General features: G+C 40.7%; 1 protein-coding gene across 1 annotated transcript; it reads left to right on the forward strand.

The window, feature by feature from the left end:
• Positions 1–7012: 7012 nt before the first annotated feature.
• Positions 7013–12232, forward strand: LOC104252161 (keratin, type I cytoskeletal 19). The gene is made up of 8 exons (XM_009818606.2): positions 7013–7462; positions 9193–9275; positions 9618–9774; positions 10034–10195; positions 10348–10473; positions 10603–10823; positions 11636–11664; positions 12201–12232. Exons 1-8 carry the CDS (start codon positions 7013–7015, stop codon positions 12230–12232), a joined length of 1260 nt encoding a protein of 419 aa, XP_009816908.1.
• The last annotated feature ends 372 nt before the right edge of the window (positions 12233–12604 follow it).

The following is a 12604-nucleotide window of genomic DNA, read 5'->3' on the forward strand; positions in this document are numbered from 1 at the left end:
TTTTGCTAAGAATGAGGTTCAACCAAATGGTGCTGTGTTTGAAAAACAGGCCTGTAGGGGGGACTGTGGGATATTGACATTTTGTACTGTTCCCATTTCCAAAGGCAACCAAAGGTATTGCACATTATAATCTTTGGGTGTGTCTGAGCTTCTTAATTCTGGAAATTAATCATCTCCGCCTGCATAATATAACATTTTCAGGAGGTTAGATGAAGACGAGAGGGGGAAATAGCTCGATAGAGAAGAATCCAAAAGAAGAACCAGAAATTAGTGGACTGAGTTCTCTGAGGGGCTTCATGCTCGATCAGGACTACCATGTACCTGCAGGATCTAGACCCGCAGCAAATGTTTTCATTTGCAAAGGCAGCTGCCAGGTATGGACGGGTACAACAGTCCATTGCTTCTCTGTCTCGCAGCTTTGTGCACGCTCTTTCCAAAGTCTCTTGCACTCCTGGTGACAAGGAAATGGTGTCACTGAGGCAGCGCCTGCTGCCTGCAGCCTGGCCAGGCCCTTCCCTTCAGACAGCCTTTTGCAAGGTGGACTTCCCTCTTGGCCCCCACCACTGTCTCAAGTAATGAAAAAAGAAAATCTGTGATTCACTGTGCCTCTGATAAAAAAATTCAGATGAAAGGAAGCTACTTTTGTGATATATCTCACGTTTTCCAGCCTACCATAATCATGAAAAGTAACAGCAGTCAAGTTAAGCAAGTACAAAAATTCTTGCAGGAAAATCCTTTCTTTCTGTAGTCCAAGTAACATATTTCCATTAAGTTTCATGTAATACATAACATTTTGGAGTGGTAATCCCAAGAAACTTCTGAATTTCTTTAAGTATTTGCACACTAGGACAGACATTAAGGGCAAACGGTCTCTCATGGCTCACACAGTGAACACGCGATTTCAGGTGCGCTGGAGCTGACTTTCAAAACTTATTTAGTACTGCCTAAAGAGAAGTTTATGTACACGGCAATTACTCCTAATAACCCACTATTTATGAGCCCACGCTCAGAGATGCATTGCAAAGACTGGCTGCAGGGAACACCTTTCCACTGGCATGCGCTCCTGTGCTTAAACAGCCCTGGCAGCAGGAGCGCAACTGTGGATCAAAGGCACTTACAGCCTTACCTACTAATCAACATTTTCTTACAACATTTCTAACCTTAGTTCAGTTCTTCCCCACAACCCGATGTCAGACTGTCAGAAATTATGGCAGTACCAAAAAGTTCATAGTGATTACACACACACAAAGTTTTTAAACAAATGGTGACAACTCCTTTCTGTTGAAAATGCTGTTAGAAATCATGTCACCAGAATCTTTCAGTTTTTATTAGTTATTAAATCCATTAGAAAAGAGTGAAAAGGCACTCAGCAAGTATTTCACTCAGCTTGATTTGGTGGTGGTGGTCTGCCCAAAATATCTAGATGGTGCAGACCTTAAGTGTTTAATGAAAAGAAGATTTAAAGCTGAATACAAGTGTCAGAGGCTGGCAGGAAACCATGGTTCTCAGTTACAGTTAATAGCCAGGACTGTCCAGGAAGGTAACCTACCTGGTACACACAAATACTGTGGCATTTGCCTACAAACTCCTTCTTTTTGAAAATGGAACAAACTGTTAAGAGTAGTTAGAAATACCCTTTTCCTTCCCTAAAGGTATGCAGTCATTCTGGGCAGCCAAAACCAAGGCTGCAGAACGTGTTTTCCATGAGCTGATAGTTGCTATGAGAACAAGCTGTTTTAAAAACGCCTCCCTGGCTGCAGCTCTTCAAACTAGTGACTTGCCCTTGTAGAGCAATTCTGAGTTTGATTTTCTCACCGAGCCTAACAGAGAGCTGGAGACTCTGAGAATTTATCCCAAACGAAAAATACTGTGACACCACCCATAGGATGAGGAAAGCCCAAATCCCGTCGACAGGATTCATCAGCAGGGTACAAAGAGAGCTCCTTGTTTTCTAATTTGAGGAAGAACATATGTTTAATGCTTGCACAGTAAAACCTCTACCCTTATTGGAAGCCGTGGCTTGTCACTATAATCAGAATATATTCTTAGAAAATTAGCAAGAGAAATAATAATGTATAAGTATATAAATACAAATATGTAAACATAAGCATACAAATATAAATATATGAGCACATAAACATAAATAGTACAAATACAAATATGCTCTCCAAATGTTTTACAGACCTGAACAGAATAAAATAGCTTATCTCTCTCTGTGCAATGAAACCCACCTACTCTGTGTTTCTACCAAGTCTGGGATTTTTTTTCTGAGTAGGAATTTTCCATGTGGCCTATGGGAAAATGCCATGCGAATAGCTCCAGGCCTCCTCCTTCAGCATGAATCACTGCAGAACTGCAGCTGACACGGCAAGCACTCAGCCTGTACCTGGTTCTTCTGAAGCCTGGGACAGGTTTAGTCTATCTGGTTTTGGCAGTGGCCTCTAAGTTGCTTATTGCTGCTGCCTGCAGAAACCTGACTTTTGGAACACATCCTCTCGTCAGTTGGACGTTTGACTCTTAATAATAGTTTCCAGCCGCACCATACCCTGCTGAGATTTACCAACCAGATAACAGGTTAAAGGAAGTGTAAAAATATATCCAGTGAGTTGCCTTTCCCTCATCAGGGCTTGGGTGTCCTAACTGATCCTTTCTTCCCCCACAATGTTAAATTATGTTATAAGAAAATCTACTTTATCTTCCTGTCTCAGGTACTTTACTCCCTGATGCACATTATCATAGTTCTGGATTGATAGAGAAGTCAAGAGTTTAAAGCTATTTATGTTACTAGGGAAACAGAGACAATAATGAGGTATTTCCAAAAGTACACACCACATCCAGTTTCGAGTATTTGACAAGTATTTACACTGTTCCCAGTTATTTAAGTGTTTGAGTTCTTCATGTTCTTTTAAGTATTTTCCTCATACTAATCTATTCAAATATTATATAAATTATAAACATTGAGAAATTAAATTCTATGTCCCAATATCACTAAAGAAGCCTGTAGCTGAACAGGAATCCATATCTTTCAAGTTCAGCTCGAATCATTGAATCATCATTTCTTTTCTGCCATGAAAGAACTAGACCCCTGGACAAAAATGAGCTGTCCTGCATCTCACTCTTGTAATTTCTTTTAAAACTGAACCCTTACATGACCTTATTTCTCATCTCTTTCAACGCAAAAATCAGGGCACCGACATGCATTTCTCTTCACCAAATCACATTCCCTCTACTTTGCAAAACCAGTGATTTTGAGCAAGTTAACACTGTTGCTCTCTGCTCTTATCTACCCTCTTTTTAAACTGTTAACAGCTGGGTGTGCATGTGCTAGGACCTGCCTTTTCAGCACGTAAACATTCTTGTCTTTGAATCTGTTAGCACATTCAGTGAATATGTGGCAACGCAAGGTTTGTGAGGATTTAAAAAAAATGATTAATGATGGGATGTAAAAGCAAGAAAGCTAAGAGTTGTTTCTTGGGCAGCCATTCCACAGTCATTTCAGCATCAGCTGCAGATCAGTTCTTGTTATCATTGGTTCTTCCCCAAGGAAGTTTAAAGAAAAACCAGAAAATTTTGTGTTTGAATTAAAGAGATTCAAATGTTTCATGCCTGTGGTCTTAAATAGGAGAGAAAAACATAAAAAGTTGTGATTTTAAGAGGGAATATGACATGATCAGTAGGGTGGGGTGGACAAAGTTTGGATGAGCAACAGAAGAGATGAAGACCAAAAATATACACACAAAATAGTCAAGAAGCACATTTTCACTGATGGACGCAGAGATAGAATCACTTAAAGATTTAAAAGGTAAATTCAGAATAATAACCTGACTTTCCTCATTCATCCATAGAAGCATCTGTGGAATTGCAGGCGCCAATAATGTAGATTAAAATTTTCACAGAGTTCATTTAATTGTAATTGCATTAGCAATCCCTGGAAGGAAATTCAGCAGGATGTGAGAAGAGTGAAGAATATGCCAGTGTCACTCAAGAGTAATAAAAAATTATTTACAGGACAATGAATAAAAATACCCTGAAACAATATGAATAGTTTTATAAAGCAGTAGTGACAAGTAAAGCAGAGTAGATAAAGGTAAAGCAGAACCAGGTCCCAGCCAGGAGCTTGGGCGTGGACTGTTTCCACCAGTCTACCCGATGACTTCACTTTAATAAGTATGTCTCCCTTACCCTCAGATAACTTGCAAATAAAGGAAATTCCTTTTGTTGACCATTCCTTTTATTTCCTTTAGGGAAAAGCTGATCCTACAATAAATCAAGTTTATTGTAGTGGGAGAAAAAAAGACCTATGCAGAATGATAAAAGCACCTTCTTTCCTGAGCAAATACTTTGCAAGACTAAAGGCTTTTCCAAGCATTTAAGTACATGTTATCACCTTAAGGGCGTCCCAACAAAAACAAACACATGCAGCCACTGACGTAAGAGAGAGATGTAAAGTTAAAAGAAAATAAAAACCTTTCTGGAAACTTAGAATGCAGTTTTAGTAAAAATGCTGCACGAGGGACTGATTTGCTACTAGAAGCTTATGATGTACTTGGTGGTATAAATAGGATTAAATAGTCACTCCATTTGACAGTGTCTCCCAAGCTTTTCCTCTCCTGACACTTTCAGATGTACCTCCAAACTGCCACGAAGAATTGCAGTTCATTCTTTGGGAAATTTTTCCCCGTATGCAGAAGCAAACATAACCTGCTTGCAGTACACGATCAATATTCTACAATGTAATGTATGATGATTGCTGCTTTTACTCGAGGGGTTTCAGAAGGAACGTGGAGGCCTTCCAGGCCCCAATTTTCATGAATTGGATCATAAGATATTATGCAGCATCATAAATGTGCATTTTATTTTGCAAAACCCCAAAATACACTGCTTTGAGGTCCCTACATGGGAGTCTAGGGAATGATGAAGGAGTACCTAGAGGGAAGGATGTTCCTCTCTTCTTGCAGCGGGAGACAAATCAGAACACACCGGTATTTGTTCTCCTTTAAGCTTCTTGCATTTCTGTTCAGTGAAGAAAAGCACATTGACTTATGTTCTTTATGCTCTAGCTATGGACTTTAATTTTTAACAATAAAATAACTGTTCTTCTGTAGCTTTCTTTTTGTCTTCAGGCAGACAGCAACTTTCTGATACTACTATTTCTCCTATCCGCAGGACTTAGAACAGTTACCTGCTGGGCAGGTTTTTCCTCCCCAGGGCAGAACAGAACATTCAGATGTACAGAAGGAATGACCAGCATGTCTTTGGCAGGCAGAAGTGTCCTCCGCACCTCTTAGGAAAGGCTGTACAGTTTTACTGTGCAAGTTGGAGAGTTGTGTGAATGTGGCAGTCTCTACAGAAAGAAGAAAACTCAGCTGTGATGCCCCTAGGCTACAGCATCACAGTTGGGTAATGTATGGTATATATATTGTATATACAAAGTGATATACTCTGTACCTGAGTCATTGCAGAATTCCTCTTTCTGATACAGCCTCATAATTAGATACAGACCAGTGGGGCTGTTGATACAGGTGCCTTGGCCAGCTTCCAGTTTGTGTATTTGTTCTTTTACCCTCCCTATATTTGCCCTGCAGTCTGACGTTTCTCTCTGTACAAAGTGAGTACAGCACTAATGTGTGGTCTAAAATACCTGCTGCATTTTTTATTGGTATAGAAAGACTAGACAGACCCTCGCACAGAGTCCACATTTCATTTGGCTTATCTTTAATTCTCTATTTTGCTATTAAATGGATTTCTCATTGAAACATCACAGCACGCATCTTGTGCTCCAAAGGTTCTGTTTAGTGGAAACACTTGTAGGCGGCAGCATTTCTGTCCAGGCCTGGTTGCTCCCTGAAAGCTGCAAATGCTGGCAGGTGAGCTTACTCCCTCTTTCTTTGAAACGGTTCTCCTGGGGAGTCCCAGAGGTTTGGAGGGAGTGAGGGGTGGCAAGTAAAAGAAGGAGAATGGAAGAAAAGATGTAAGTATCCATTTGAATGTTACGGATGCTCATGGAGGAGCTTGCAGTAACAAAAGCAACATTGCTTTTGAAAATGCATCTTGGATAACAGAGGCCTTAAACATTTTAGAAACAATATTTTCATGAATCTCAAAGACCAGAAGACTAAGTGATCATGTTTCTTCTGTTTACTTCTCTCTTTCAGTAGCAATGAAAGGCCTAAATGTATAATCAGGCACTTGCTTCTGTTGTTGCTTGCTCCCCAGGTCCTCAGGGAAGTTGAATGCTTATCTCTGCTGCAAATACAGCAACAGATCCTTGAAAAGGATTCTTGCTTCTGTAGAAAAACAGACTCTTTCAGACAAGACATGTTCTCTGTCAGACCCTCTCTTCTACTGTCAGCCCAACAGGAACTGAGAGCAAAGAAAGAAACAGGGAAGATACTACTTCTGAAAGAAGAATTTTTCTCAAGGGAAATAAGGAAAACAGAGGGGTGGGAACCTGTTTTGTCAAGGTCCGCACATGTCATTCACCATTTGGGCTCCTTTCAAGCTCTGTTATTAGTCTACCAATTACTAACTTAATCACTCTGTATGAAAACTCTTTCCTGAGATTACATGAAGAAATTTGTTGTGTGACTTCGCTATGGACGCAGCGTTGGCTGCAGCAGGGCTGAGCGCTCCCAGCCCCTTTGCTTTTCATATAGGTAAACTATAACAAGATTTATGAATGGTCCCCTCAGCCGGGTGACGCCTCCTCCTAATCCCACCTTTTGTTTCAAGAGGCAACGGTCAGGGGGAGGGAATCAGCTCCTGTGCGTGAAGGTATTTGGGAAAGAAACACAGCCCAATTCATAGCAACTGACCAATAAGAGGAATTGCCGTGTTGGCAGAAGGCTTAAGGCTGATAAATTCCACGGGTCTCAGATAACACATTCTGGAGACAACTCCCATTGTCACAGGCATAAAAGAGGTGGGGTGGGGGAACGGAGCACACACTCCTGCCTCAGGATCACAAACTGTGTGAGCTGCAGCTTGGGTTAGGTCCTTGGTATTTCTTACCATGGCCAGTTACAGCTTCAGGCAAATGACCTCTTCTGTGGCAGGGGGACCTGGTGCCTCCTCAGTCCGTTTCAGTGGAGGTTGCTTTAGGGCTCCAAGCATCCATGGGGGATCTGGTGGCAGGGGTGTATCAGTCTCTTCTGCTAGATTTGTCTCTTCTGGCCTAGGAAGCGGCCTGGGTGGTGGATATGGAAGCAGTTTTAGCAGCAGCTTTAGTGGTGGTTATGGTGGTGGTTTGGGTAGCGGTGATGGCCTCCTCTCGGGAAATGAAAAGGCAACTATGCAAAGCCTGAACGAACGCCTCGCATCTTACCTGGACAAAGTGCGTGCACTGGAAGAGGCAAACTCTGATCTTGAAACCAAAATCCGAGACTGGTACCAAAAACAAGGACCAGGCCCAGCTCGGGACTACAGTCCTTATTACAAGACTATCGAAGACCTTCGAGACAAGGTAGGTGTTAATATTTATTAAAAATCATCTTAGATTTGCACTTAAGAAGGAAGCATAGAAACCAATAGAGAAAAACTTCACTAGGAAAACACCCAGAAAGCATTGCAGTTTATGAAAAGGAGCGGAAGATTAAATCAATATGTAATGATTGGGCGGGGCGGATAAAGAAATCTATCAGTATGGAATTATCTACTTTTTAAAATGTTAGCTAAGAGAATGTACAAAACAGTCAGTCTGAGATGCCTTAGTACTTAATTCTCTGATAATGTTTGCTTTTAACAAAGCGCATATATATATACACACACAGACACACACATATATACACACACATGCTGGTCATATACACATATATGACCAGTTTTTATATATATATATATATATATATATATGACCATATATATATACACTGATAAAGAGATCCAAACAATGACAGCAACCTGCCTAACTCTGTAATCTGTTACCTGCAATATAGCTTGAAAAACTTCACAGGCACATACACACTGCTTGAACAGTAAAAATAAAAATTGGTTAAGTACAAGTTTGTAAATGTGAAGATAGCAGCTCAAGATTTCATCACCATACAATTATTTTTCTTTCACATTTCACTTACTTAAGCTTGGAATTGAAATAAGACTGCTGAAACATTTGGCTTATGGAAAAAGGAAGTAGCAGACATGAAGTAACCAATCCCATATATAAATGCAGGATTTGCCCCAATAGCCTATGGGTAGCTGATAACAGATTACTGTGAGATGATACACACCTCAGAAAACATAGGTAGTCACTGATTAAACTATGTAAATAAACGAAAGAAAACTTGAGGTTTAGTTTTCACAGTTCAGCTTGGAGTTCATGACCGCTCCCATGCAGTTTACTTTCTCCTTGTTTCAACCCATTCACATTCTCTACTAATTTCAAAAACTGAGCTCCAGTAAAGGCAGAACTGGCAATTAGATTTTCTCCTTTTAGTATTCTTTTCCCTCCTGGCTTTTACTCCCCTTAGTTAGGGGAGAGAAAATGTTGTTCCAGCTGTTTTTGTGGATGACCTTTTGAGTTTTAAAAGCAGCAGGCAAAAAAGACATGCTTTCTAGGTAAAAATTAACAGGGATTACTTCTAAATAAACAAAATTTCCTTTGGGGACTTTCATGATGCATTAGAAGAATCAATAAACACTATCCTGGATCATCTAGGAAATAAAAATTTGTTCAAAGACTATACAAATGCAATATGTACCCATCTTGTTTACGAAACACAAACATGTCATTTATTTTAAAGTCATACAGCTCTTGTAATCACTTCCCACTGTTAAGAAAATGTGTAATGAGAACAAATTCTGCCAAGAGGGGTCTGCAGACTTTGCTTCCTTTGCATCTCTCCAGGAAACAGGTTTCTTGCCTCAGTCCTAAAACACCACCGACCAAAGTCCTCTCCCTCCAAGACAGCACGTACTTTAGTCTCACTGTGGGACTTTGAGCTAAAAGCCACTTCATATGCCAGACAAGTGTAAGAGGACCTATCCATAACTGACAACCATGGCAAAAGTACTGTGATAAATCTGTGCTACATATTTGCTATAGATCACTGATACTTTCCTACTGAGACCAAACAAAATACACTTTTATTTGGTGTAGCTACAGATGAAATAGAATCTTAGCTCTTTTATCTTCAGATCAGGAAAGAAGATAACATAGCTGTTTCAGCCTCAGCAATGAACTCTCATTGTTTGTAGATCCTTGATGCCACTATCGACAACTCGAAGATTGTCCTGCAGATTGACAATGCCAGGCTGGCTGCTGATGACTTCAAAACCAAGTGAGTAATTTCTGAAAGGAAAAAGGTCTCTTGAGCAGGTAAAAATCCTTGATGAGCCAAAGGGCAGTGGCTGTGAAAAAGAAAGGAATGCCTATAAAATCTCTGTATGAACACTAGTTTGATCCTGTCGTTGCAGTTCAACCTTTTACGTATTTGCTGAAAGCACATCTGCACCATGGGGAATTTTGTGTCATGTAAAATATGTGGAGAAAAGTTTAATGCTGGACAACTTTTGCTACATCATAAATCCTACAAAACCAGATACATTTATGGCAAATAATATGTTTCATGGTGGGCTGGCTTAATCAGCTAACCTGAAGATTTTTGTTTTGCTTTTTTAAGGTTTGAAACAGAGCAGGCTCTTCGCATGAGTGTGGAGGCTGACATCAACGGCCTGCGCAGGGTCCTGGATGAGCTCACCCTGGCTAGAACAGACCTGGAGCTGCAGATTGAAAACTTGAAGGAGGAGCTGGCCTACCTAAAGAAAAACCATGAGGAGGTAAAGAAACCCCAAGAAACACATTTGAAAGTGACATTAGAAAAACAGTGTGAGGAAATGCAGAGTCCCTCAGGATTGCCCTGGGCTCTCCAACAGTGAAGAAAAGACCTCTGTGTAGACTGGGAAACTAAAGAGACCCCCTGCAAGTACTTAAGGGGACTCAGTCAGACCTTAGCCCTTGAAGAAATAAAGGAAGGTTCATAATGTTTTCAGTTTATGATTTTACCCTCTTTCGTCTTCCTCTGCCATGTCCCCATAGGAAATGAGTGCCCTGGGAGGGCAAGTAGCTGGTCAAGTCAGTGTTGAACTGGACTCTGCTCCAGGCGTTGACCTGTCCAAGATCCTGGCTGATATGAGAGACCAGTATGAACACATGGCTGAGAAGAACAGGAAGGATGCTGAGGCCTGGTTCCACACCAAGGTAGAAAAAACTCCATACTATACAAATACTAACCAAAAAAATCCATGAAAGAAACTAAATAATTACTAAAACACACAGAAAACTGCTGTGAAAGCCTCTTGACCTCTACTTAGAGGCCCCATATTTCTCATGGAATGTTTTCCCTCTTTCAGACTGAAGAGCTGAACCGTGAAGTAGCTGTCAATACTGAACAACTGCAAAGCAGCAAGTCCGAAGTCACTGACCTGAGACGCACCCTCCAAGGGCTGGAAATAGAACTTCAGTCCCAGCTCAGCATGGTACGTTCAAATTTGCACTGCATGAACCCACATACACACTGAAATGGGTACATATTCCCCTCCCTATGAGGAGTCCTGCATCTGGCAGCAACCTTTTTGTGGTTTCCCCTCCAACCTCTCTGCTCTCAGAAAGCCGCGCTGGAAAGCTCCCTGGCAGACACGGAAGGGCGTTACGGTGCCCAGCTGGCACAGATCCAGGGCCTGATCAGCAGCATCGAGGTGCAGCTGGCTGAGCTCCGAGCTGATATGGAACGCCAGAACAGCGAATACAAGATCCTCATGGATATCAAGACTCGACTGGAGCAGGAGATCGCTACTTACCGACAACTCCTGGAAGGCCAGGAGTCCCAGTAAGTAACTGTGCTCACTGCAGAAAACCTTTTTGCTTAGCCTCATAAAGTTTGACCTTGCCATGGCACTCACTTGCCACAGCACCACAGTGAACGCAACTTCAAATACTCCTGGGGTTCTAAAATTTTTAACAGATTAATTTTTCTGGACCATGGTGGAGCTAGAAATATTACAATTCCCGTTTACATTAAGTGAGTACACCTCAAAGACTTTCTAAACAAAAAGGCAAACTGACAAGAGATGAAATGAAACTAACAGTTAAAGTGATAACTAATCATCAGCAGCTTGACATTCAGGAAACATAGTGCAGTTAGTAATGTTTTATAGAATGTAAGGATTAACACCAAATTCCCATAAACTTCCTGTTACCAGTTAAAGAGGAATTCCCTCATAGGAATCAGGGTAGAAGAAAATACTCTGAAGTGAAGGCAGACAAGCTAGCTTTTTTCAGACAGCCATTAAGTGGACCTCCCACATGGGAGCTCAGCGATCTGTCATTTCACATATAGCCTCAAGGAGGAAAATATCTCATAGCCTGGAACAAAAAAATGAGGTAGGCGTTGAAAGGTTTTGATTTCCTCTATCCCTTCTTTGCCATAATTGTCTTTTCCCATGGCAGTTGTTTAAAAATACATTTCCTACAACAATTCCCTCTCCCGAGCTGAGAGGGAGAGCAAGGAGATGACCATCTCTTCTCTGACTATACACAAAATGTACCGGATTGATAGAGAATTTGCTTTCATACATCCTCATCTCACGTAGCATATGATGTGTTACCTCTCCTTTCAACTGTTATCTCTTTGTTCTACAGGATGTTTGGCTCCCTTTCTGGAACTGCCGGTAAGAATTCTTTCTCTTTCAGGAAACCTTTAGGAGTCAAAGAAGTTTTCTTTTCTAAAAGGAAATACACATACATTATGGTAGTTGTGTCCATTCTAGAGACTGGGCTGCAGGACTGATTTGTGTCACAGAAAAAAATCTAATAAGTAATAAATGATTACTCTGGCTAGAATTTAACAAATTTCAGTCATTAAAAGATGTTAGACATCAGGAAAAAATCCCAGACCATGCTAGAGTAAAGGCTAAGTAAAGCACAAAATGCTTAATCATTCCCCCAGATGAAAGGATATAAGAAATTTAAGCTTGGCCAGCTCAGGGGAATTGCATGAACATGCAAGTAAAGCTTGCCTTGAGCTTGTAAAGGTCAGCCGTATTGTAAAAGTGATGTATGATTCAAATCAATGCTATGAAGAAGAAAACTTCGGAGAGAAGAAAATGAGAGATGAGATATAAACCAAGCTGAGCGCCCATTGCAGAGTGGTCTCATGTGTGTTATGCTTAAGTAATTGCTGTTCTTTCTTCCTGTATTATTGTAGACAAAAGAAACAAACTGGCAGATGGAAAATAGTACTGAAAGTCCTTCAAAGGTCATCTTCAAAATGCGAAAAAGCAGATAACACAGAGGAAATGAAACGGAGAGGAATCACTCTAAACTGCTGGAAATTAGTATCTTAAAGCACAGAAAATTCTTGGCTACACAAAGTTTAGGCAGATTCATCCATTTAGTGGTGATTAATTTGTGAATTGGGTTAGCTTTTCAATTATTTCTAGTTTTTTCATGTACTGAATTGCTGTATTTACTCTAATAAAGATGATCTTCTTCTTGCAATCTTAGCTTCTTTTGGGTTATTGTGATATTGTTACTGAAGTTTGGCTTTAATGGGGCAGGAAATAGCTAGCCAGCCTCCCCGATAGGTTAATGCTCACAGTGTCTGTGGGT

This window comes from Gavia stellata, chromosome 28 (genome assembly GCF_030936135.1).
Source record: "Gavia stellata isolate bGavSte3 chromosome 28, bGavSte3.hap2, whole genome shotgun sequence".
NCBI classification, from domain to species: Eukaryota; Metazoa; Chordata; class Aves; order Gaviiformes; family Gaviidae; genus Gavia; species Gavia stellata.